We start from the raw sequence: 27970 nt of genomic DNA, 5'->3' as shown, positions 1-27970 counted from the left end.
AAAATGTTTAAAAGAAAATATGAAGACAGTGAGAATGTATTTCGTTTTGTATCAAATGTGTTACTTTGTTATATTTCATAAGTGAAATGTGCATTATTTTCGAAATGAATGACACAACTTAACCTGCGACTTAACATCGAAGTGCTGAATAAAAATAACGTAGTAGAAATGTATGTATATAATATTTTAAATTAATAAACAGAAGATTTAAAGAACTTGTACAATTTCTTTTATGTTGGTAAGTTAAAGCAAAATTTTATATTAAATAATACTTACATATAGATAATGAAAATAATTTATTAAATTGTTATTTTTAAGAATAAAGCTTTAATTTTCTGGATATAAAAATTTTAATATGTTTTTTCACAAACTGATAAGATTTGATGAATAGATTTCAAAAATTATAATTTTAATTTAGAAATGCATGAAATCGAAAGTTATGCGTGTTTAAAAATGCTTTATTTTACGGGTTACATTGACGGCCATATTAGCTCCTCTCACTACTCGGCCAATGAAAAGAATCCATTCTCATTTTCTCCCTATAATGGCGCCACATGCATATTGTCGATAGCTGGTAACGTGATGTCAGTGAACCGATATCGCGATGATGTTTTGGCGGGATGTATTTAACATATATTCATGGAAAGCTTGGTCATTCCGCGGATCCAAAGGATCCGTGATAATGATGAAATATGAAACAATCCTTGGACAATTAAAATGATTAAAGTAATAATAATAATAACAATATAATCATTATAGTATCTATCATTTCTACAAACATGAACAATAAGAAAAGCCAATATGGCGACCAATGTAATTCGTAAAATAAAGCATTTTTAAATATACATAATTTTAAATTTCATATATTCCTAACATTAAAATTTAGAATTTATTTGTTAAGTTCTATTAATTAGTAAAAAAAAAAAAAACTTTCAAAGCTTATGTCTGGAATAGTAAATTTTTTGTTTCTTTATAGTTGAAGATGTCAACAGAATACAGTAGGAGTGTTTTAAGAATGGTGGTTGCTCAAATATGTCAAATAATTGGATGGCATTCAATTAATTCTACACCGTTAGAATTTATGGTTGATCTTATGCAAGAATATATTTTGCGAATTTCAAAACTCACTCATCAATATGCAGAAATTTGTAAGTATTTTTGAAATGATATAAAGATTTTATTGAAAATTCAAACATTATCAGTTTTATTGATATTATAATATAATTCATTATTATTTATATAATTCATTACGAAGTTATACAAATTATATTAATTTTATTTGAATTATATAATAAACTTTCTTTTATCCAAGCTTTTTTAATCGACTAATAATCATAATAAAAATATTATAAGTCATAATTTTTCCATAACATTTATTTTTTATATGTTAATATATGATATTGATAATATTGTATTGCTATATATATAGCAATATATATATATATTTTTTTTTTTTATTTATAATTTTTAAATAATATTGTCAGCTTCTGGTTATTCATTTATTCAATTAAGATTCTTTTGTAAGATAAAGTTTATTATATTTAAAGTTTTTATTTTATTTTAATATAGCATTAAATATTTTTTCAGTGGGAAGGACAGAAGCAAATCTTGATGACTTAGGTTTAGCATTTCAAAATATGAATATTGATATACAAGAATTAACAGAATATATTAAAAATGTAGATTCTGTTCCATGTCCTATAGCAGTACCTAAATTTCCAATTCAACGTGAAAATCATTTGAATTTTTTAAAACCTGGAAGTCGAGAAGTTGTAACAAGACCTGTACACATACATGAACATTTACCAGCTATGTTTCCTGATACAGAAGGTAAAATATATTATAAATACTATATTATAAAAATTAAACATTAACATTTTAAAATAAGAAAAATATTTTATAATTATAATAAATGATTAATAAAAAAAATCCATTGTTAATTTTTTTACTAATATTAGAAATTATCCAATAATTTTTTATTGAAATATTATTGAAATTACTAATTCAAATTACTCATATAATTAAAATAAATTATTCAATAATATACAATATAATATATTTTATAATATAATATTTCAAATTTATATTAATATGTTATTAGCTAATAATATATAAATTAGATAATAATATATAAATATTTTTAATATTTTTATATTCAAAAATCACATTGTAAAATGCAAATTATGTTATACAGAAAAACAAATACACATAGAAATAAATAATTTTTTGCATGTGTAGTATTCAAATATTAAAGAAAATCACTGTATTTTTATATTTTAAATTAATATAATTATTTGATATCAAAAATAAAAATAAATGTATACATAAGGAATATTATTAATATCACTATTATTGTAAACTATTGATTAAATAATCATTAATATATTCCATACACTTTTAGGATTTAAAAAGATAACATATTAGAATTTCATTACAGAAAATTTTTTTGTTAGAAGTCTACCAAATTAAATAAAATGATTACATATTTTAACACTATAGTATTGATTATAATTAATAACAAAATTAAAAAAATATTTAATAAAAAAAGAAAAGATACATAATAGATAATAAAAAACAATTATGTAGTAAATATACTACTATTTATAATATATTTTTCTAGTAGATCATTTTTTTTATAAATTATTTAATAAATAATTGAAATTTATATTTGATATTGTTTATATAACTATATGTAATAAAAATGTCAATTAATTTTTGAGGAATAAAAATATATTTAAAAATATACTATACATAACAATAAAATATATAATAAATTTAAAATTTAAAAATATTTACCAGCTTTTAGTTTTATTACCAGCTTCTTTATTCAAATATTATAAAATATTATTTATAAGATTTTTGATATAATCTTTACTAATATTTTTAAATGCTAATTGCAAAATTTTTAAACTAATTAATTTATTTTATTATATCAATGAAACTTTTGCATCCATTTCATTTCCAATTCCAACTGTATAAGTTTTTATAAAATTTATATTCAATTTCTTCATTTTTATTAATTTAGTATAATAATTTATTTTTTATATTTATTTTTTGAATTCTTGAAAAATAAAAAAAAAATATTTTTAATACTATTTCTTCTAAATTTTCATTTAAATTAATATAATTATTATATTAATTTGTAAAATATTAATTTTATTATGAAAAATTTTTATATTATCATTTCTTTATTGATCTTTTTGTAATGTATGATATTTTAGCAATGTAAACAAAATTATTAAATAAAAAAATATTATTTTTTATTGAATTTTTTAATAATATAAAATATAATGGTAATTATTTTTAAAAAAAGCTTTTTTTATAGATTTTGATGATTTTTAGATATGTAGAGAATAAAATTTTAATCAATTTTTTTCCTATGTATAAAAGCCGCTTGTTTTTTCAAAGTATTTATAAAATGAGAGATATTTATAAAATATTATTATTACAGAAATTTTTTTTATATTTCTTATATTTTTATATGTTCATGACTGCATATTCATATTTTTTGTTATTCATAGATATCTGTTATTCATAGATCAGATAGCTTTTATCAAACTGACATTTATTTAAATTTTTTTTATCACTTATAATTATAGAATTATAACAGAAAATTTGTTCTAATTCTGATATTTTTTATTTTATCGTTTTCTTTTCTTCTTCCCAATATTTCTATTCAGAACAAATTTTTTAATATAATTTTGATTATAATAAAAAGAAAATATGATTCAAATAAATATTATTCAATTTGATAAAAACTATTTCAATAATCAAAAAATTAATTTATAATACTCATATATTTTATTTATTTCACTTCTTTATTTATATAATTATATAAACATTTGCTAATAAAAATTAAGAAATAAATTAATTAAATTGAAATGAATTTATATTTTTTATCTTTTGAGATTAGTAATTGAAATTAAAGATAGGGATGTAATATATATATCGATAAATAATAAAATCTTTTTGGAATATGTTTTTATAAAAAATAATATTAAATTAAAAGAAACAAATAAAAGTTATAGCTTAATCAAGAAAAGCTAAGAAATATATTTTAATTAAATTATGTAAATTATTTTTAATAAAAACAACGATTTATGAATATCTATAATTTTCATGATATTCTAGTAAAATTGGATAACAATTAAATTTAATGATTGTAAAATATCTACATTTAATTAAATTGAATCTACCTGAATATAAAATTCAGTCATGTTTCTGATTGTTTTCATATCTTTTTACATTAATTTTACTTTATTAAAAGAAAATTTTCTTAATATTGCTTCTTAATTAATATGTAATCTCAAATATATTCAAATCTGGAATAGATTTGATCATATATATTTTAAATTACATTTTCTTTCACAAAAAATATTTTAATTAATTTGAAAAAATATTTTGAAAGATTATTATTTTACAATGATGAGAATGTTTATTATATTTTTTCATTAAAAAATAAAAATATATAATTTTATAAAATATCATATAATTCTATTTATATACTTGTTTTGAAAAAGAATCGAAGAGTTTTTGAATTTGATAAAAAGCAAATTAATTGTTATTGAATCTAAAATTATATCAAATCATAAAAATAAATTCAATTTATTCGTAAATGACATTAGATGTAATAATTCTAATAGATAGCAATTAAATGAAAAATTAGGTGGTACGTTACAATTCTGTAATATATTTGCTAACATATTTTTCAAAAAAATTATATTATATATAATAATTATATGAAATTGTATATATAAAATTATTAATATATACAAATCTTCAATTTCAACTTATTGATTTCATTAAAAAATTCAATATGATAAAGTATAAAAAAATTCAAATAATAAATATAAATGATTAAATAAATTTAAAAAAAGAAAGTAAATTAAAAGTAAATCATTTGTTTCTTAATTTTTATCAATAGATGTATATGTATACTATAAAAAATTGCACACATTAAATAAACTTTTTTATTTAAAAACAGCCATAAAATAATTATAAATAAAATTATATTTATAATATATATATATATATATATATATATATATATATATATATATATATATTTTAATATATTTTATTAGAGAATTTTTCTGAAAAAATTATTTATTAAATATATTCTAATTTATAAAATAATTATCCAGTAAGAAAATACTTTATGTAACATAAATTAACATAAATATATAATAATAATAAATCTTTATTTTTATTATTATATTAATATTACATTATATTATATAATAATTTGTAAATGTAATATAACATAATATTATATAATTTAATTTAATTACATAATATATAATATTATATTATTATATTAATATAATATAATATTATATTATAATATAATTATAATATATATAATATATATTTATATATTATATATTTTTTAATATAATTATAATATATTATAATATAATAATTAATTAAAATATGGAATATTTAATTTCTAGCTTTAAATTGCTCAAAAAAATAAAATTTTTATAACTTATATAAATTTATACTATAGCAATACAGTTAATGTAAGAAAAAATATAAGAATTCAAAAAATATTAATATTAAAATATATTATTATTTGACAGAGGAATATATAGCAGAGAAAGCAGAAAATATAATGAATGGATCATCTGATTTAACATTGAGTAATGGAACTTCAAGCAATAGTTCTATTAATATATCTCCTCATAGAATGTCACCACAAGTAGTTTTTAAACGACCAGGAGATCCTGTTTCACTTGAAAGTCCTATAGTAAAGCGTGTAAAAGTATTGGAAGAGGGTAGACCATTACGTGAAATTCATAGTGTCATGATGACTACTTCAGGTTTTTTATCACCTGCTCGAGAAGGAAAACTACCTGAAGCAAGGACACCACATCAAACTCGTTCAGATTCACCACAACCTAGTTCTTATCCTATGGTACCTCCAGAATTAAAATACGACAAAAAACCGAAAAAAATTATAAAGAAAGGATTAGAAGATTGTAAACTTGATAAAGAAAACAAGAAAAAAAATCGTGCTAAAGAATTATTTAAACCAGATAAAACAGATGATAATAAAATTAAAAAGTTAGCTGGTATGAAGGAATTAGCAAAATTAAAGCCTTTAAAATCAATAGGTGGAAAATTACAAAGTACCATGCCTAGTTCATCAAGTAGACCATCTACTCCTAAATTAATATCACCTAAAACAGTTGGTAGTCCAAAATTACAGAAAACTATACAACCAAAAACAAAACCAGAAAAAATAATTGATCTTACTGGTAGATCTCCACCATCTAATGAAAGAAAAGAAGACAATATTGATAAACTTCCATCTGAACCAGATAAACAAAAGTTGAATATTTTTAAAAAGATTTCAAAACCACGAGAGGATAAAGATAAAGATATATCGGAACAACATAAATATAAAGAACTTGATTCAAGAGAAAGTTCACCTGCTTTAGTGATTGATGAAAATATCGACAAACAAACGCTCCGTAATGACATTGATGTAAAACGAGAAGATAAAAAGACTCCACATACGCCAGATGTCCATCTTCAACCAGATGGAGGAGAATTAATTGATTTACAAAGTCCAGGATCAGATGTTTATATGTTTGATGATATGTCACCACCAGGTACTCCTAGCACTCCAAGAACTCCAGAATTAAACATGCCCACGACACCTACAGATCATAAAAAAAAGAGGAAGGAAAAATTGAATAAAAAACGGGAAATAAAATCAAGAAGTCCAAAACATTATATTAGTCCAAAAAAGGTAAGTTAATTTTTATTCAGATATAGCATTATATAATATTAATGTGCATATTTGCGTGTACATGTATGTAAGCACTATTAATTGTTTAGAAGAAGACGTCGAAAGACATCGCCGATATGCGATTACCGTTTTTTCAGACAAAAAGTATCAACGATGTACCAGAACAGGATATACTAGATCGACCAAAAACTCCACAGGCACCTGAACCTCAGATTTCCAAAGAACCAAGTTTTCCACCAACACTCCCATTTCCCTTTTTTCCAACATTTCCTCCAGCACCTGGTTTAATACCTCATCCTATGTTTCCTAGATTTCCATTACCTATAGGAAGAGGTAGTAGTGGCCCTCATCCAACAATGTCAAATTTACCATTACCACCTCGTTTTATAAATTTACCACCAAAATCTGAAGATTTCTCTACTTTACCAAAATCTAAATCTGTCGATCGGGATAAACTTCCTTCAATACCCACTTCTACTGAAGCAACGCTTTCAATGACAAAACATGAAAAAACGGAGAAAGAAAAAGGAGATAAACCAAAGGCGATTAAGCAGGACAAAGAGATACCTTCGCCAGTTCCTACGAGTACCGTTGCACCGCCTTTATCATCTGCACTTGCAGCACCAATTACGTATCCTAAACCAGTACCTATTGTGCCGTTATTATCTTCAAAAACTCCTAAAGTTGAAAAACAGGATAAATGTGATAAGGTAATTTTTTACTTTATTAGTATTTATTTAAATATCATTTGACTTTCATAATTTTTTTATTAGTTTATAAAAATAAATATATTTTCAATAATTAATAATATATAATATATATGTCTTTATTTAAATATGAAAATATGCTCAAATAGAATAATAAAATATTTTTCATTTCATATAAAATAAAATATACAATAATTTCTTAATAAGTGATTACAAAATAATTTGTCTATATTTATATTAAGCAAAACATAATAAAAACAAACTATTTTAATTATCTCATAAAACGAATGATTATAAATGAATAATTGAATAAGAGATCACATCAAGGATAAATAACATCTGGCTTTATTGAAAAATATATATAGTAATAAATCAAACTTATTATTTTGATTATTAATTTTGATGAATCAATCATTAATTTATATTTTAATTTATATTTTTATAATTCTATTATCTATTTCTTCTATTAAATTTTTATAAAATCATTATTAATTATTTAATATTATTTTATTATATCTTAAATTATTAAGATATTTTTAATTAGAATCATCGAAGTTCGAATAAAAAAAAAATCAAACAAATTAATTTTTTGTTTTCATCTTAATTTTCAAATATGTGATAGTATGAAAATCTTGAATCTCTCAAAAAAAAATATTTATCTAGAAATTATTACATGTACAGAGTGATTTATAATATATAAAAAAAATAATTCATATTTTAAAAATTAAATAATTGACTTTTTTAATTATTTAGTCGAAAATTTTTTAAATTTTAGAATAATTTTTAATTAAAATATATTAAAATATTTATTATATTAAAATTGATTTTTATTTATCTCAATTATTATTAATTATCATAATTATTAATTATTATAATTCATAATTTAAATAAAAATTATATATATAATATATATAATATATATAATATATATTAATATAATATATATAATTATATATTATATATAATATATAATTATATATATTATATTAATATATAAGAATAATAAGAAAAACATTCATGATATTCAGATAAATATTATTTTCTATATAAAAAAAAAATTCTAAACATGGTCAAAAAAATTAATATTTTTAAAATTATAAATAATTTTTCTATTTCTATAAAAAATAATATTTCTATTTCTATAAAATAAATATAAGTTTATTATATATATAATTTATAATTATTGTATATTATTATTACATATGCTATAAATAAATAATGAATTATTTGTCTTTCTATTTTACATATTATAACAAAGAATTATTTTATTATGTAATGTTGCCATTATTAATTATATATTTTTGCAATTAGTGATTACAGAAAACTAATACAAAACAAATTATTTCGAAATATATATAATTAAAACATCATATATTCAGAAATTTTTTAAAAGTATATAATTCTATATGAAAATATCAAAATATATGATGGAAATAAAAGGAGAATAGATAGAGAAATTTTTTGTAATCAATAAAAGAAAAAATAATAAAACAATTCATTATTTTTATCTAATATGTTAGTTCTGCAATTATAATATGTAATGAGTAAATATAAATTATTTTAAATGAAATAAAAAATTATAACTTTAAAATGTTAATTTTACGATCCATGTTTTAAGATTTTATTTCTTTATTTAGTAAATAACTAATTATTTTAAAATTTGTGAATTCTTCATTTTATTACTTAAAAATATAATTTTTTTATGATAAAATTTAAGATTAGAATGATTAAAATAGATTATGCAATTTGTACTAAATTAAATTATTTATAATTTTGTAAATATATTATCTTATACAAACAATTTTATATTTAAATCTTTAAAAATAAAAAAATAAAATACAAAATATTTTATGACACATAAAATTAATATTGGATTTAAAATGATTCTGAACATGAAGTGCATCAAAACTTAATAATTAAAGAAAAATTATTTATATAATTTTTTTAATTTTTTAAAAATAGTTTTCCTTCCATTATTATATTTATAGTTGATTATCAAAATTTAATAATTAAAGAAATATTACATAACTTTTCAACTTTTTAAAAAATAATTTTTTTTTCATTATTGCACAATTAAATTTGTCTTTAAAATCAACAAGTATTATTTCTTTACAAAATAACTGTATAGTATTGTCTAAAAGTGTTTAATATTTTATTATGATTTTTAGTTGTAATTCAATCTCAATTTTCAAATTAATTACATTTATAAAATATATATCGTAAAAAAATAAAGAAAATTAAAAGATATTTCTTTTCAATATTTAAAAAAAAAAGTATATAATATATAATAAATATATTTATAATTTTTAAATAATTTTAGAAATTTTTAAAAATTAATTTTGATTTTATGAAAAAAGAATAGAAGAAACATATTACATAATACATATTTGCTAAATCATAAATCAGTCTTTATTATAATTAATTTTTTCAGACATCTTTGATAATTTGAACAAAAATATTTTAACAAATTCTTGTCAATATTTATTTAAAAAGAAATTATATTTTTTTAAATAATCACAAAATTTTTCTTTTTAATAAGGAATCAAATTTATAATTTTTTAAAGTCATTTATTTTTAAATTTATAGCAAGATGAATTTAATAATCTAATATACTATGATTTTGTGATGAATTTGAATTCAAGAATTATCAAATCCATTGCTGATATATTATTATTTTATTTAATTCATTATTAATTTGCCAATATAATTGATGAATTAACATAAAATTGATGCATTATATCTTGAAAAAAAATGAAAAATATACACAAGATAATCAAATAACTAAAAATATTTATATAAAAATAAATTTTATATAAATATTATAAATATAGCATATTATGAATGTATACATATTATGAATAATGCAAGTAAATATATAAATTCATCTTTCATAAAATTTTGTTTTTTAGAATAAATTCTTATATATAGTCTCAAAAAATAATTTTCTAAATTTCTATATGTTTGTATTTTTTTTTTTTTTTTTTTTACATCACAAATAATTTATATATATAATCAATTTTAAGTATTTCTAAAGATAAAAATCTATACTTAGAATTTTTTAGTAGTATTTATTTCAAAATAGTATTTATTTACTTATGTTCATATATTATATTTGAAGATTATAATATTGAGACTAATAATTATTGAGGAACATAATATGTTCTTTATATACAAAAGAAATTAATTTATTATAATTATAATAAATTATAATAATTCAGAAATTATATTTATAAAAATATGTAAACTTGTGGCATTGAACTAAATATTTTGATGATGCTTTTAATTTTATATATATATATATATATATATATATATATATATATATATATATAGAGAGAGAGAGAGAGAGAGAGAGGAAATTTTCATAGATATTTAGTATTCGTTTAAAAAAAAAAGAATGCAAAATAGTCAGCTAAAATTTGCACGATTGCATTCCTTAATACGAAAAACTCTTAAAAACTCTCTCCTTTGTTATACATTTTTTCTGAAGAGATTAATTAGATTCAGAAAATCATATTTTGCAATGTTACTAGAACACATTACAATTCAACTTGACTTCTTATCTAGACTATCCTATAATCATGATAGTTGTGATACGGAAGGTTCTATTATACAGATTCTATATTATACAGATTTTTATAGAATAATAATAATAAAATATTTTTTCTATATTTTGTATGCTATAAAAATAGCAGAGATATCTTCATTTTGTCCTTATATTACTAGTAATGTATGAACTATTATTAGTATCTTTCTATATCTTGCATTGCTTTGATGATTGCAGATTTGACTTCGATATCTATATAAAAAATTATATGAGAATAAGTAAAAAATTATCCATATTCTCATCATATTAAAACTTTAACTGTACTGTCTTATCAATCTTTTTATGAGATTATTATTTCCCCAATCACTATTATGCAAGTTTGAATGTATTATATAATTTACTTGTATACTACAGTAATTATAATGTAAAAAACAGTAACTATTTCAATTATAATTTATAAAAAAAAAATAATATTGTACTATATCTACTAATATTGTATTGTGTTTGTACATGCTATCTTTCAAATGCTATCTTCCAAAAATTTCATTTTAAGATGCAATTTCATTTTAATTGTATTTTAAGATGTTAATGCAATCTTTGTCATAATTCTAATTTTGTCTTATCGGATTATTATTTATTTCATTCGTTAAAAGTAAACTTACGAGAATAAAAATTCATATTTAATGAAAATAGCAATGCATTTATGGTTGCAATTCAGTTGAATACATTTTTTAACGAATTCGAAAGCTTATTGATAAATGAATAAAATGTATTTAAAAATTGAGCTGTTATGTCGAAAAATGATCTATTTTGAAACTGATTAAAGTAAATCATACAGTCAGAGTAAAGATATTCGTATTTCTCTATTCGTGAGCAATAAGTGCTCGCGAGATTTATGAGAACTTATTCGAAGAAAATTTTCATATAAAAATTTTTCTATTATTATCTATTATTATTATTTTCTATTATTATTCTATTATTATAAAATCGGTTGCCGATTTTTATTAAGCCTAAATAAAGAATGAAATTATTTGAGAAAATTATCGTTTTTGAGAAAAGTTTAGTTGATAATTATATTACATACTTTTAACATGTTTCAACCTGACTGGAATGGAACTCGATTCCAAAGATGACATCCAGACACAGTTGACTCAACGGCAATATCATTTTAGTTTAAGAAAATTTATAATAAATATATGCTGATCTTTAATTATCAGCATCATAATATCTTTATATACTGATAAATTCGAGAAATTTTCTCTAACTTGGGTGTTGCGACTCAGACACTGACCGCGATATTTTATTAGTTATTATCGTGTCTCAGTTGGAAAATGTGATTCTTCCAATTGAATTAGGAAGGCATTTTCTAAAAGCAGGAATCTCATTTGGAAAAAAGTTTAATTAATGCTTATTGTGAACATGTTTCTGACTATCAGATACGAGAAATAGTTTTTTTGTAACAACACATTATGTTCTGACCATTGATACATGATTACATACTGTGATATTGAGAAATCAAGCTTTTGTATAGACACGCGATAGCACCAAGCAGTCCACTTATCCTGAAGAAAATACATCACGATCATAAACACGAGCTTTTACATACACAAATATTCATTTTAGTCGAAAGAGTATTCGACACATGTATATGTGCATTTACAAGTTTTCATTCACTATTACAATATTATTGTAATATTTGCGAGTGCAAATAATCTTAAATGTTTTACACATTACATGCATTATTAACATATTGAATTCAGTTTTATTCCATGCAACTTTTTTTATATCATTTTTATAATCATAAGATCTTGACTTTATAGGTCACTGTTGAAGTACATGTCATATTTGTTCAACTGTTTTTATTATCACTCAATTGAAATGATATATTTATTCAATTTTTTGACTTTTAGCTTCATCATTTTTATAAATTGATTATTTTCAAAATTTGGATATACTGACCAGGATTTGGTTATTCCTATCATATCCAATAAAAGCATTCGTGAAAGGAACAGTTTACAAGAAAAAATCCTCAAACTGAAAATTCAAAAAATTATAAAATTTTGGGAATATATAGTGTTTATGCAGGTATGTATTATGTAATTCTTTTTTGTTTTTTTTTTTTTTTTTTTTTTTTTGTTGTCCAAAATTACTTTAAGAAAATGAAATTAATCCTTGAAAATTTAGCTATTTTTCGATTTTATTTGCGAGTTATAACTTACAAGTTATAACTATAACTATAGAAATACAGAAAAAATTGTCAAACAAAAATTGTTTCTTTTCGTAAGAACTAAAATATTTATTAATTGTTTATACAAATAAAAAAAAAATAATTTTTTAAAATTTTTCAACATAAATTTATAACAACTTAAATAACTATATATACCTAAATAACTAAATAAATATATGACATAAAGAAATAAAATAACTATTTTTTTTAAATAAATACAGCTTTAGTGTATTACTGATTTTCGTTAAATTTTCAAAAATACAGAAATTTATATAATTTTTTCTTTTATTAAACATTAGATAAATATCAGATAAGAATAGGAAAAAAAAGAAAAATTTATACATATAACTATTTTATAAAATCTCTTTATTTTTGTAATCATCATTAATGTAATCATCAAATTTCTTTATTTTTTTATGTATCGGATAAGGGATTCAATAAAAAATGAGTGAATAAAAATGAAAGCATATAAGTAATATGAATTATATTATTAATAATATTATAAATTATTCTTTATGCTAATGAAATTCTTCAAAAAAATATTGTAAACATAGAAATTTTCTCCATCTACATTACATAATAGCATGATTGATGCATATGAAACAATAAAGTGACAAAATTTTATTGCGAAAAAAATAAATTCTACTAAATTTTCAAAATTAATTGATTTCTCATTAATATATTCATTCTTATATATGTATAAACAAATACATTGTAATTTATAATAAATTTAACTTTATTATATTATAATAATTTTAAAAAAATAACTAAATATTAATTTTGATTTCTTTTTACGAAAGTTGATTATGAATAAGAAATTTAATGATAATTTAATAATATTATTCCATATATGCAGATTAATATAAATTAATTATATAACATAAATCGAAAAATTTCATATATAATTCTTCCAGAAATCACATTGAAATATATATCAAACAGCTATATTATTTTTATATTTAGAAATATAAGAATTTATTTGTTTTTTAAATTTAGTGTAGTTATTTAGATTGATTAAAATTTTATATTAAAAAATAAATTTAAAAAAAATATTTTTTTTTTTATAATTTTTTTAATTGTATAAACAATAAATTGTTTTACCAAATAATAATCTTTATGAAAAGAAACAACTTTTGTCTTTTTCTGTATTTTTTATAGTTTGCGAATTATAACGAAAAATAGTTAAATTTTCAAAGCTTAATTTTGTTTTTTTAAAGCGATTTTGGACAATAAAAGAAAATTGCATAATACATACTTAATTAATGCAATCATTAATGATAAAATGCAAATATAGTAAAAAACAGAGGATTCCAAAGAGAAATTAAATTCAACATAAAAAAAAAAAAATTTTAGAATTTTTTAATTTATGAAAAAGTTATGTTTTTGACATATTATTTTATTTTCGTGATATATCATAAATAAATATTAATGATTATTAAAAGAAAAAAAAAATTTAATATGAATAAAAGTCTCTGAGCATGTTTGACTTATCAATTGCAGTAATATAATTAATTTTTTATTTTTTTTTTTAAAGTCGTTGAAATAAAACATATTATTTAATTATTTTTTCTACTGATATCTCATTATTGCATTAGAAACATAAATATAACAAAATATAGCAATTGAACCATAATGATATTGTATCATTTGTATATACCAAGCAATCCATTCCACAAATTCACTTCTGAATGTCTATACGAGATGTTTCGAATATTTTTATTAACTACTAAACTTTTAATTTTTTAGAGAAAAATTTTTTACTAATCATTAATTTATTAAATGTATTCTTTATGATCGCTATTGTCATTTAAAAAAAACATTTTGATTACATTCATTTTATAGAATATGAAAAAAATAAAAAAAAAGTGTAACGAGCAAATATAAATAATCTTAAATTATATTATGCATAATCAATTTCATTGAATACAAATTTTATGAAAATAAGCAAAATAAGCAATCTAAGATGCCACTTATTATATAACATAATAATAATAAACATTTTAATAATTTGTTTGTCATAGTCGCGCTCAATTTATAACTCATAAATAATTTTTTTTTTTCAGTCATTATAATACTACAATTTCTGAATTTAAAGTCATTACAAAATTATATTTTATGAATTCATTAAATTTCTAATTTCTAATTTCTAATTTTAAAATTTCTTATAAATTTAAAAGTATATGATCTTAGAAATTATCATATTGATCTTAATTTTTTATTAAAGGTATATTATTTATTTTTAAAACAATTTTTTCTCAATTATATATATACTGATTATGTTTGAATTTTTTTTATTAGATTATAAAATATAGAATATTTGAAAAATTGTGAAGATTAATTAATATTTTACATATTCCCAAAATTTTATATTCTAAATTTTGGATTACTAATGAAAAAAATTAATATTGAATATTTTTTTTTATGTTCAAATATAAATTTTAAGAAAATAATAAAAAAAATATATAAATATAATTATATATTTAATAGAAAAAATATTATTAAATATAGATTATTTTCTTAATCTTCTTTACTTTCTGTTATTTTCGTGATTTAAAACTATTATATAATTATTTTATTTTAACACAAATTATACTATTCTTTTATAGAACATAATAATAACTATGTTTTTATATCTCATTAATAACAATTTTTTTATCAATTTTAATAATCTTAATATTCAAATTAATATTTAAATTTTGTTACAATTTGCTTCACAGCTCGTTTTGCAAGAGAGTATACAGAGGGTATATAGAGGATATAAACAGAAAGTTTTTAGTTTATAATATTTAGTTTATAATACAGAAAGTTTAGAGTTTTTCTTTTTTTTCATATAAGATCTTTTAAAAAATTATAGTTTAATTTGCGTCTTTTTTTTATAATATTCGGAATTAATACACTTTTTATACATTTAATCTAATAATTTTTTTTATCTTATTTTATTTAATTTTTTTACGTTTGAATTATTTAAAAATATTACTTTATATTTGTACGCTTCAAAAAATGTGAATATTTTGTGATATTATTTGATTTCACTTTTATTTCAATTTTTTTAAAAAATGTATACTTCTAAATATGAGAATTTTTTATATTGCAAATTTATGAAATTTATGAATTGTTACATTTTTGATATATAAAATTTATAAATATTTTGTTTTATATATTATTTATGAGAGAGAGAATTGAATATATGAATATATGAATATATGAATATATAGAAAATTGAAAACTTATAAAAAATAATATTAAAAAATAATGTTACTTTTTTTATCCAAGTTTAATATGTCATTATATTTCTTAAATAATTTATAAAGAAATATAAGATTTTTATTATTAAATTACTATATTAATAAAATTATAAATTTTATTTTCAGAAATCAAAGGAACATAAAAAAGAAAAGAAAGATAAATTAAAAAAGAAAAAAGATAAAAAAGAAAAACACAAAGAAAAAGGAGATAAAATAAAAGAAAAAAAGGATAAAATAGATAAAAAAGAAAAAATAGATAAAATTAAAGAAAAAAGAGAAAAAAAAGATAAACGAAAAGAAAAAGAGGTATAAAAGTTTTATTTCTAATAGTAATTATTAAATTATTTCTAATATTAGTTATTAGCTTTTCTATCAAAATTAAAAATTAAAAAATTGATCTTTTAATATTATTTCATTGCAGAAAGAAGATAAAAATTTTGAAGCTGTACCAAAAATCACGTTAAAATTAGGTACAGCATCTCCGAGACCACCAACACCAGATACTGCTCCAATGAAAAAAATGTAAGCTCACAATTTTTTATTTTATTAATAACTTATTATTTTCTTTTATTTTATTAATTATAGTATCGTTTAAAAAAAGAAAAATTCTTTCTATTTATTTTCAATGTTAAAATATTTATATTTAGCATTATTATTTATTTATTATTATTAAAGTATTATATTATGCGTTGAATACATTCCATGTATTTAATAACGCATATATTATTATTAGGGAAATGTGTTATAGAACTATAAAAACATTGCTGAAGAAGCCTGAGGATGAGACAAAACGAGAACCAAGCCCAGAATTGGCCAAAATATCAGCATTAGTCACGCGACCACCAAAGCAAAAGTCGGCAAGTAAGAAAACAGAGGAGGGAACGTTAGATGGAAGCCCTGCTCTTCCTACAGATACTTTCTCTGCCAATCTTACTAGTGTGCCACTTGCAACAGTTCCTCGAGCAAAGAAATCTCTCTTCAAAGCCTTACCTCAAAGAGAGACTCCTTCATCTCAATTTGATCCTACTCCTAAGCTCCCAACTCCTCTGATGCAACAACAACCACCGTATTATTTTGTAAGTACGCTTTTATATGATATAATCATATATTTCAAATATAAAATGTTATATTTTTAAATATAACATGTAATTATATTATTAAATATAATATTTTATTTTATTTTTAAATATAATATTTGATTATGTTTTCAAATATTTCAGAATATTTTTTAAAATCAAATATATTAATACAATAAATATGAGGGCTGTTATATTTAGATTTTATAATATAAATATTTTATATTTATGTTATATTTTATAATCTTTATAATAAAAACAATATTTTTTGAGGATTATTTTCTTAAGTTTTGTAAATTAATATATTTTTTCCAATTATATTAATTAAGATGTAATGTAAACTTAACTTTTGCTTTATTATTAATATAAATTTATTAAAAGTTTCAATATATGTATTTACATTTTATAAAAGTAATTATTTCTTTACTTATATAAATATCTTATTAAATAATATTATTAAATAAAATTATATTATTATTATATTATTATTATATTATAAAATATTGTAAAATAATAGTATATTTTGATTTTCTGGTTCTTAGAAACTTCATACAATTGATAATCATTAATTGCAAAAAAAGAAATCTATAAATTTTATATATAAATTATATATATATATATAAATATTTTTTAATATCTTACATAATAAGTTGAAATGACAGCCCTCTTTAATTAAATTAATTATTTATTAATCATTATTATTCATATCTTTGTTTAGATTAATATTGCTATAGTATCTATATATATTATATATGTAATTGTATATGAATATATATATACAATCTAAAAGTACTCGTCCATATTGTAGCATTTTAATAATTTCAGAAAAAAATATTTAAAAAAAAAGTTTATCAGTTTTTGGCTATAAATTGTAATGAAAAAAGTTGCAAAAATTTGCTTTTTTAATAATTTAATTTTTATAAATTGTATTATATATTTTTGACTTTATTATTGCAATTGATGTCGAAACAAATTTAATAGCCTATTATATAATTTACTATTACAACTTTTACTTTTTCAATTCAAAATTTTAATTCAATAATTAAAAACATTAATGTGGAAAATTATTTAATTTCAATTATATAATTATATATTATCGACTTACATATTTAAAACAATACTAAAAATTATCAAATTATAATTAAACTAAACTAAACTATAACTAAGAAAATTATGAAACAGATAAAATTAATAAATAGATTCAACAATAACAATAATATCGTTTTGCACAATATTCTGTAATAAATAATTATAAAATACTTTAAATTATTATATTATATTATATTTATTAGATATGATTTTTATTTTAATGTTGTTTATAATTAATTATAATTATATAATTAAAGTAAAATAATTTTTCATATTAACATTAATTAATTGGCTAAAATTTCTGAAAAGATCATAGTCTAATAAATTATGATGAATTCATTTTGATGTCAATTACCTGTCGATTAACCAAATCAAAGATATATAATGTCACAAAAATTAAGATGTTTATGATTTTTTATTTAAAAAAACGAATTTTTGAAAAAAATTTTATTACAATTTTTAGTTATATTGAGACTATTAATTTTTGTTTCAAATATTTTTTTATAAGATTATTAGAAATGTTACAATAAAAAATACTTTTATATCGTATACCCTATATATGTATGTACATATATATATATATAAACATGCTTTCATATAGTATTTCAAATAAGAATATATTAGATAATTTATTTGAATTTCAAACCAATATTTCATATAGATATCAAATATTTTAATCATATGTAACTGATGTTACTTTTAATACAATAATTAACTCGACCCATCAATACCATTTTTACCTTATCCAATAATCCAGTTTCCTAATATTTCATTTTTTACTTTCTATGCATTCATGACTTGCGGTGACGGTATAATTTTCATTTGGCCTGCTTTGTTGTATAGATACATTTGTCTCTAAAGTGTATATGTAGAACAACTTCATAGCCTACATTAGATTTGTTACTTATTTCATGTTGTGATTACCAATTTACTTGATCATTTCAAATTCAATTAGCACTTCTATCACATTCAGTTAAATGGAATCTACTTAGGTGGAATCTTTTCATATTGAAAGAAGTCTCAGAACTTACTTATATTATGTTAATATTTATGATTTTTTTTTATAAATTTTTTTTTTAAACTATTTTTTTATAAACTATTTTAATACTGAATATTATTTAGTGATAAATTTTTTAGGTAATTAATTTTAATGAATCAAGTTCTAAGACCTTTCTTATATTATACTTCTATTTAAATGGGTTTTAAACTTTCTTTTCTTCTTTTAATATTTTCTTCTGTAATGCACATTTGATATATTTCATGTAGTTTATATATAATAATATAATAAAAACATTCAATTTAATAGGAAAAAGAAAATAATTCTTCATAATATTATATGATAAAATTAGATTCATTTGAAAATCATTTTAAGTATAATTATTCATTTGCAATATACATATAAACATTTTCACAAAAACAGACTGCATTAGATAAAAATTTTAAAAATTATATTAATATAATATAAATTATATAGTATAAAAAAAAAGATATAAAATTTTTTAAAATACTTTTTTCTAAAATAATACAAATTATAAAAATCTTTTTATATCTCTTTTCTTTCGATATATCTATTAGAAAATAAATAGTATTTTTAATATAATCATATTCTAAAAATATTTAAATTTGCAGCCCCTAATATTAAATTATTTTATCCTCATTTCAAGAAAAAATATTATTAAAGATCTGAATCATGAAATAATCATAATTAACATAATATTATATGTATATAATATAAAATAGAATATATATGTATGTGTGTATAATATATATATATATATATATATATATTATAGATTCTCAAATTTCAAACAATTTTTATAAAAAATATAAATATTTTAAAGAATATAATTAAATAATTTACTTTTTTTTAATTAGCATACTATAATTTCATTATTAATTTGTTTTTTTTCACAATCAATTAGTTTTTTTATTGATTTTTTAAAAAAAATTTATATTCATTTCATATTTTTAAAAATATTACTATACAAAAATATTATTAAATAATAATAATAATTATATATGTATATATTTTTAACATAGTTTTCTTAAAATTATATCTTGAATTTGATAAAAAAATTTTTAAATAATTTCAAAATTTTTTAATTAAAAAATGTAATTATTTTATATCAATATTTTTTTTAAATATTATTAAATATTTAAATTTATTATTTATAACATTTTATACATTTATTTTTTATAAGAAAAAATTTTAATAAAACAATGAATTTTATTCTATATTTTCATTTAAATTATTTATATGAAATGTTAAAAAGAAATTCAAAATTTGATATAGAATAAAATTTTTAATAAATCTATATGATATATTATACTTATTTAGAAAATATTTTTTTTAAAAATATTATATTTAATTTAAAAAAAAAAGAAAATTTTAAATTTTCCTAATTTACAAATAATTTATAAAAATCATTAAAATATTTTTTATTATTTAATTTTTTAGTTATTTAGTTTTTTTAATAAATTATTTAATTTTTAATTTTTCTTGTTCTAAATTTATACTTATAAATTATAAATTTTCCTTATCTATAAATATTTTTTGATCAATAGTCATTTTTATATCAATATTCTGAATCTGTTATGATTGAAAAATTTATGATCTAAAATTATTTATGTGTATTAAATTTAAGCAATTCAATTTGAATCTTATAACATAATATTTAATATAATATTTAATTTAAAAAATAAATATTTCTAAATTTATTGCAAATTTTTTACTGAATATTCTATATTTTATTAAATATAAAGAAGAATAAATATTATTTATTTTAGAGACATCTTATACAAAATAGTGTATCGGTTAAGATTTTTCGGACATTTCTAGCCATTTGAGAAAAAATATTTAATAAAATTAAAATTAAGTTTAAAATAAAAAATATTGATGATTTATAATTAACAAATTATAAAAGTGAAAACAAATATTTTTTTACAAAAAATCGATATCATTTTTTAAATTATATATAATTTTTTTTATGTAATATTAAATAATATTCAGAATTCAATAATATGCAATATTAATAATACATTTGTTCGTGTAATTATTGCGAAAAATTACATTTTTAATGTAATAAAAATTCAAATACTAATGTTTTTCTTCTAATTTCACTTTATTATTAAATATGCTTTGTTGAAATAAACAGATTTGATGATCTCATCTTCATAATTTGTAATTATGTTATATAATTATATATTATATTATATCTGATTATTCTTCTTAATTGAAAAAAACTTTCAAAAAGTTCGCAGAAAACAGTGTGCAATTTGAATCATTTATTTGAGATTAATTGCCAGATTGCGAGCTAATATAATTTCAGATTATTAACACAATTGAGCCTATTTACTATTATATAACAAAAGCGTGCATAATAGTAAAAAGAAATTGAAACAGAAATATTAGTATTTGACTTGTTGATAAGGAATTTTTTTAAAAATGTTTTTTTCAACAAATAATTGAACAAATATCTATGTTGCATATAATTAGATTCGTCTTAATGTTATTTATAATATTACATTTTATTTACAATATTACATTTACATTTTATATTTTACATATTACATTTAGGAAAAGTAATACAGAATTAAAAAAGAAAGTAATTCTGATTTTCTATAAAAAATAAAAAAATAATAAAAATATAAATTTGCTCTTTTTACATTATAATTTGTTAACATAAGCATTAATTTTTCATTTCAACATTCTTTTTTTCAAATTATCAAAAATGCCTGAAAAATAATCGATGTATTAAACATGCTATATATGAATTTAATAAAATTTTATTATTTAAATTTTAATTATATTACTTTTTTATTATAATTTTTTTTATTTATAGAAATGATTTTTAAGTATTAAATATTTAAAAGAATAAAACAATATTTAATAATGCTTATAAATATTATGTTTATAAAAAAGTTTATAAATTGTAATATATAGAATAAACATAAAAAAGTTTATATATATTTTATATATATTATAAGTTTATATATATTATAATTATAAAAAAGTTTATAAATTGTAATATATAGAATAAACATAAATTAATAATGTTTTGTTATATATATACATTATAATATATTAACATATATGATTTTTTTTTAATACTTAATTATAATTATAAAATTATAAAATTAATATTTATTTTATTAAAATATACTATTTTATAATAAAATATTTAAAATAAAATTAAAGAAATGTATATTATTAATATTTTTATATTATATAATATTAATATAATAATTCGCTAAATTATTATTAAAAAATTAAATTATTAAAGAATTAAACAAGATTGAATAATATAATGAATAATTAATAAAATTTTAATAATAATAAAAACATATAATTAAATATTAATAAAAATATATAAGTATAAATTGAATAATATATTGATATAATAATTTTAATATGACATGCATGAAAATATTTAAAAATTTTAAAGTAATTTATATTTTTTTAAATATAAGTATGAAATTCTTTAGAATAAAAGAAATAATAAAAAAAATTAAATTTGATTCAATATAAATAATAATTTGAAAAATAAATAAACTATTTTAAATGACAATATATATTAATGTTTTACCTATAAAAAAAGGGGGCAGCAAATTATAAAATACTTTTTTATTATTTATTTAAAAATAAAAATGATTAATGACTATAAATATATTTGATAAAATATAAAAATATTAAAGTATATTTAAGAAAGCATAAATGTGAAAAGCGAAATTCAGGAAATAATAAAAAAATAATTTTATTAGAGCATGCTAATTTATAATAAATAAAATTTATACAATTATATACTATTTTATTAATATATAACATTATATAAGATATAATGTATATAAAAATAGCATTTATTTTTATTTTTTTTTCTTATTTATTTCATATTTTATATAAAAAAAATTATATATATCTATTATCTATGTATCTTGTTTATTCTTAGAAATAAGATTTAATATATTTTTAATATATTATATTAGAAAAAAATATTTCTATTTAAATTTATTCTTTAAATAAATTATACATTCATATCTCTAATTTAAAATTTAGGATAAATATTTATTACAAAAAAGATTAATTATATAAAAAATATATAGTTATAAAAAAATAATAAACAATTTTTGAATTAGTAATAAATAGATTTAATCATGATAAATTTAAGTTTAAAAGAAAAAATATATATCAATAAATAATATATTTTATTATTTTTATAAAAAATAAATAATTATTTTATATATATATAAAAGAAGATTAAATAGTTTACAAAATAGTGAAGGTTTGATTGCATGCAACTTGCATGTTGTTATTAAACATAGCATGCAAAACAGTTAGGAATATAACCAACGGTTTTAACGGCACAGAGACGAAAGCAGATGCAGCTCTTAAAAAGGATGATGCTAAGGAAGACAAAGAAAATGGCAGGATTGCGCTGCCCCCAACATCAACCACTACTGTGGTGAGTACATTCCCATTTTAAAGTCATTGGGTACTTTTTTAAAGTATCATCTAGTTTCTATCTGCGTCAGTTTCATAGAAATACATGGGTTTGTGCATTATTTTTAGCTTTTGCTTGAATTCATTATGATTATGATATTAGAAATGTTTTTTCAATTTTTAAAAATCCAAAAATCTTTACTATCTTAAAATTTATTTAAAATAATCTTATTTAAAACTTTCCTCTTTAAAAAGATTAATATCAATTTATGTACTTGTAACATATATAAATATATGTACATATTTATATTTATAAGTATATAAAAACAATATGAATTTATAACAAAATATATATATTTTGTATACAATAACACATGTGATTGTAAAATAAAATTTATATACATGTATATAATTTATAATTTTCACATACATTGCATATAAAAGTTATACATTTAATATTGAAATTAGTTTTTTTTCTGCATTATATTTTATATATATTAAATATTAATATTTAATATAATTATATATTAAATAAGTTTTTCTCTTATTATATTTTTTATTTCTTTCTTTTTCAAAATAAATTCAAAATAAAATTTTTATTTATTAATAAATATTATATTATTATATTTTTATATATTTATATAAAATCATTTGAAAATATAAAAGAAATAATTATTACAAAAAACTGTTTAAAATAATATCAGATTTATAAAAAAATTCAATAGAAAAAAAATATCATTCTTTATAAATTAACTATAAAGGAATACATTAAATGTATTTTTATTATAATATATTTATCTTATTTTTTATTATTTTTTATATTATCTTTATTTTTATAAATTTAAAGCCCAACATAAACATAATTTATCCATAAATAAACTTTGAATAATTTTTAATTTATATAATCATTAAATTTGTTTTTTATTATTAATAGATAAAAAAATTAAAAATATTATTTTATTATATATATATATATATACAAATATGTATAAAATATATTATACTTATATTACACTTGTATTAAATATTATATTTATATAATATATAATTTATATATATAATATATATCATATAATATATAATTTATATATTGATGTTCATATCTTACAGTATTTTCTATAAAATGAATTATCTAATATTACAACTTAAACTTTCTATTTTATTTTTAATGCTATAAGAAAATTAGACAATAAGATACAATACTTATCTTGAAAAAAATAACTTTTTTAATAGAGATAGGAAGATATTTCAATATTAAGATTTATATGATTTTAAAGTATTTGAAAATGATTTATCAACATTTTTGTAAGATATATAAAGACATTTTTTTATTTTACTAATAAAAGTTCATCAATATATAACATTACATTTGAATTATTTTAAATAATATAAAACTTTATTATATAAAATTTATATAATCATCTAATATAAAAATGCAATAACATTATTTTATAGTTTATTAAAAAAGTTTTAATATTGTAATTATTGAAATCAAAAATTATCTTTTGTTTATAAATTATTTTTTTTATTTTATATTCAATATTTATTAATTTAAACATTTAAAGTATAAGAAATATTATCTAACTATGTTAGATCAAATAAAAAATATTCTTTAATTCGTCTAAAAAAGTAACACGTTTTTATTTTTGATTATTGTTTTTATATTTTATTAAATGAATTTGTCTTTCTATTTTAGTTATAATATTACAACAATAAAATTATAATTTTATTAAAAAAAATATTTAAAAAAATTTTTTGTTTTTCATAATATTTATGTCTGTAACAAATATGTTATATACTATTATCTTAATACTATTATATTAGTATGTAATATTTTTTGTTCAGACTTTTCTGGATTATTAAAAATAATATAAAAGTTTTAAATTTTAAAATTAAATAATTTATTATATAATATAAATTAATTTTTTATTTATACTTTATTATAGGTACCTTTCTTAAATATAAAACTAACTAATCATTATTTAAATAAATTAAATTTAAATGCATTTATAAAAATATGTTTATATACACTAATAAGCATTTGAAATATAAAATTTCAATAATTAATATGATAAATAAAAAAAATGGATCTGAAAGTAAATAATTTTATGATCTTGGATTAATGAATTTGGTTCTTGAATAATTAAAATGTATGTTGTTAAATGAATAATTTTATCATAGAATATACTTTTTTTTTTTATTTCTGGGCCAAGTGAAAATTTATTTCATTACCGCAGGCCAATACTTCAATTTTTATATAAATATATTATTCCTTCCCTATTTACTACCACTCATATACATTAAATCAATAAATTATACATCTATTTACATTATTCTCTTGAATTTTATATATAATTAAATAAATATATATTTTATAATATAATTACATGAATTTTATTTATATAATTTTTACATTTTATATTATTTTTAAGACATTTTGTTTTTATTTTCATAACAGCTATTTCATCAATTATTTTCATTATATAAATTATTGAGTAAACATTTTATATACTAGTCATAATATATTTTAATTCATAAATATTTCATTTTCATCCAACTTTTAATCATTTACATCTTAACTTATCTTATATATTTTGGAAAATATTTTATTAATTTTAAAATATAACATACTTTATCATTATTTATTGAATCATATTATTATACTATTATAAATCATATTCTAAATTTTTTAATTATAAGTAACAAAATATAATATCTAAGTATATTAAGAATTTAATATATATTAGATATTTTTTAATAAATAATATATTATTAAAATATAAAAAACACAAAAGATGGGTTGGGTTATCCAAATATATAATAAAAAATAAGTATATTGTGTTTTTATCGTCACATGAGTCTTTCAGGATCAAGGTGGTCATCAAGTTTGGATATGTCCTGCATGTGGTAATCAAGATGATGGATCACCTATGGTTGGTTGTGATGATTGCGATGCATGGTATCATTGGTAAGTGAATTTTTATAAAATAATAATTATTTATTAATTATGTTAAATTTTAATTATTTTCTAATATAAATAAAACCTTTTTTATTTTCTACATTGATATTTAATATTTTAAAATGTTAAGAATTTAAATATTATATGTATATCATTTAATTTATCAATTTTTTAAATTAAATGAAATTAAATTAAAATTATATTTAATTACAATATATTATATTTACAGTATATATATTATATTTTAATTACAATAGAAAATATAAAAAGATTATATATATATAAATTGAATATTTTTATCACTTAAATTGTTTTTATAATTACAACTTAATTAAATATGAATTTCAATATCATTGTATAATCTCTAATTTTTTTTTTTTTTTCAACATTTTTCTCATTAATATTTTTTTTTTTTTCATAATAAAAGAAAAAAATTATATTTATGTTACTTTCAAAATTATTTTTATAATTTATAGTAAAATGTTAAATCAAAAATATAAAAATCTTTTTTTCTATTCAAATTAATTTTATTTTGTATATTTTGTATGTTAATTTTTGTTTTCAATTATTTAGGGTATGTGTTGGGATGCAAGTACCACCAGCTGATAACGAAGATTGGTATTGTCGTTATTGTATAGCCAAAAAACAAGAACTTCATCATGATAAAAAGAAGAAAAAAAGGAAGAAAAAGGTGAAAGTTACTGCCTAGTACAAGCTACCCGGATCTTGTGTAAGATCCGGTATAGCAATTCAAACTACTACCAAAGTTAAAAAAGACAGTAAGCTTGGTGTAAAAAGTATGAAAAACAAGAAATTATCAAAAGCAGAAATGAAGTTACAAATGAAATCATTAAAGGAAAAATCTTTACCAATCAAGGGAAAGGCTGGAAAGACTATCATGAAAGTTAAGACTGTAAAGAAAAAAA

At 17.5% G+C, this 27970-nt stretch overlaps 1 protein-coding gene across 5 annotated transcripts; it reads left to right on the top strand.

The window, feature by feature from the left end:
- Positions 1-591: 591 nt before the first annotated feature.
- On the top strand, positions 592-27970 carry LOC727574 (transcription initiation factor TFIID subunit 3-like). 5 transcript variants are annotated; one of them, XM_026446407.1, is made up of 11 exons: positions 592-813; positions 977-1148; positions 1588-1830; positions 5583-6757; positions 6847-7467; positions 16610-16789; positions 16905-17005; positions 17217-17559; positions 24013-24107; positions 26953-27053; positions 27618-27962. In XM_026446407.1, the coding sequence occupies exons 1-11, from the start codon at positions 802-804 to the stop codon at positions 27680-27682; spliced, it is 3108 nt and encodes a 1035-aa protein (XP_026302192.1). In that variant the 5' UTR covers positions 592-801; the 3' UTR covers positions 27683-27962. The 5 variants fall into 5 exon arrangements, with proteins under 5 accessions (XP_026302192.1, XP_026302193.1, XP_026302194.1 ...); XM_026446408.1 differs by having other exon boundaries at positions 594-813; positions 17232-17559; XM_026446409.1 differs by having other exon boundaries at positions 596-813; positions 6895-7467.

Source organism: Apis mellifera, linkage group LG2, assembly GCF_003254395.2.
Source record: "Apis mellifera strain DH4 linkage group LG2, Amel_HAv3.1, whole genome shotgun sequence".
NCBI lineage: Eukaryota > Metazoa > Arthropoda > Insecta > Hymenoptera > Apidae > Apis > Apis mellifera.
Note: the sequence above shows the minus strand (reverse complement) of the source record. Positions and strands in the feature narration are given on the sequence as shown.

What these genes read in the sequence shown, in the direction of transcription:
- LOC727574 (XM_026446407.1), top strand. An exon ending in TCATCAATATGCAGAAATTT is followed by an intron (nt 1,149 to 1,587) that starts GTAAGTATTTTT and finishes ATATTTTTTCAG; the next exon opens with TGGGAAGGACAGAAGCAAAT. An exon ending in CAACATCAACCACTACTGTG is followed by an intron (nt 24,108 to 26,952) that starts GTGAGTACATTC and finishes TGAGTCTTTCAG; the next exon opens with GATCAAGGTGGTCATCAAGT.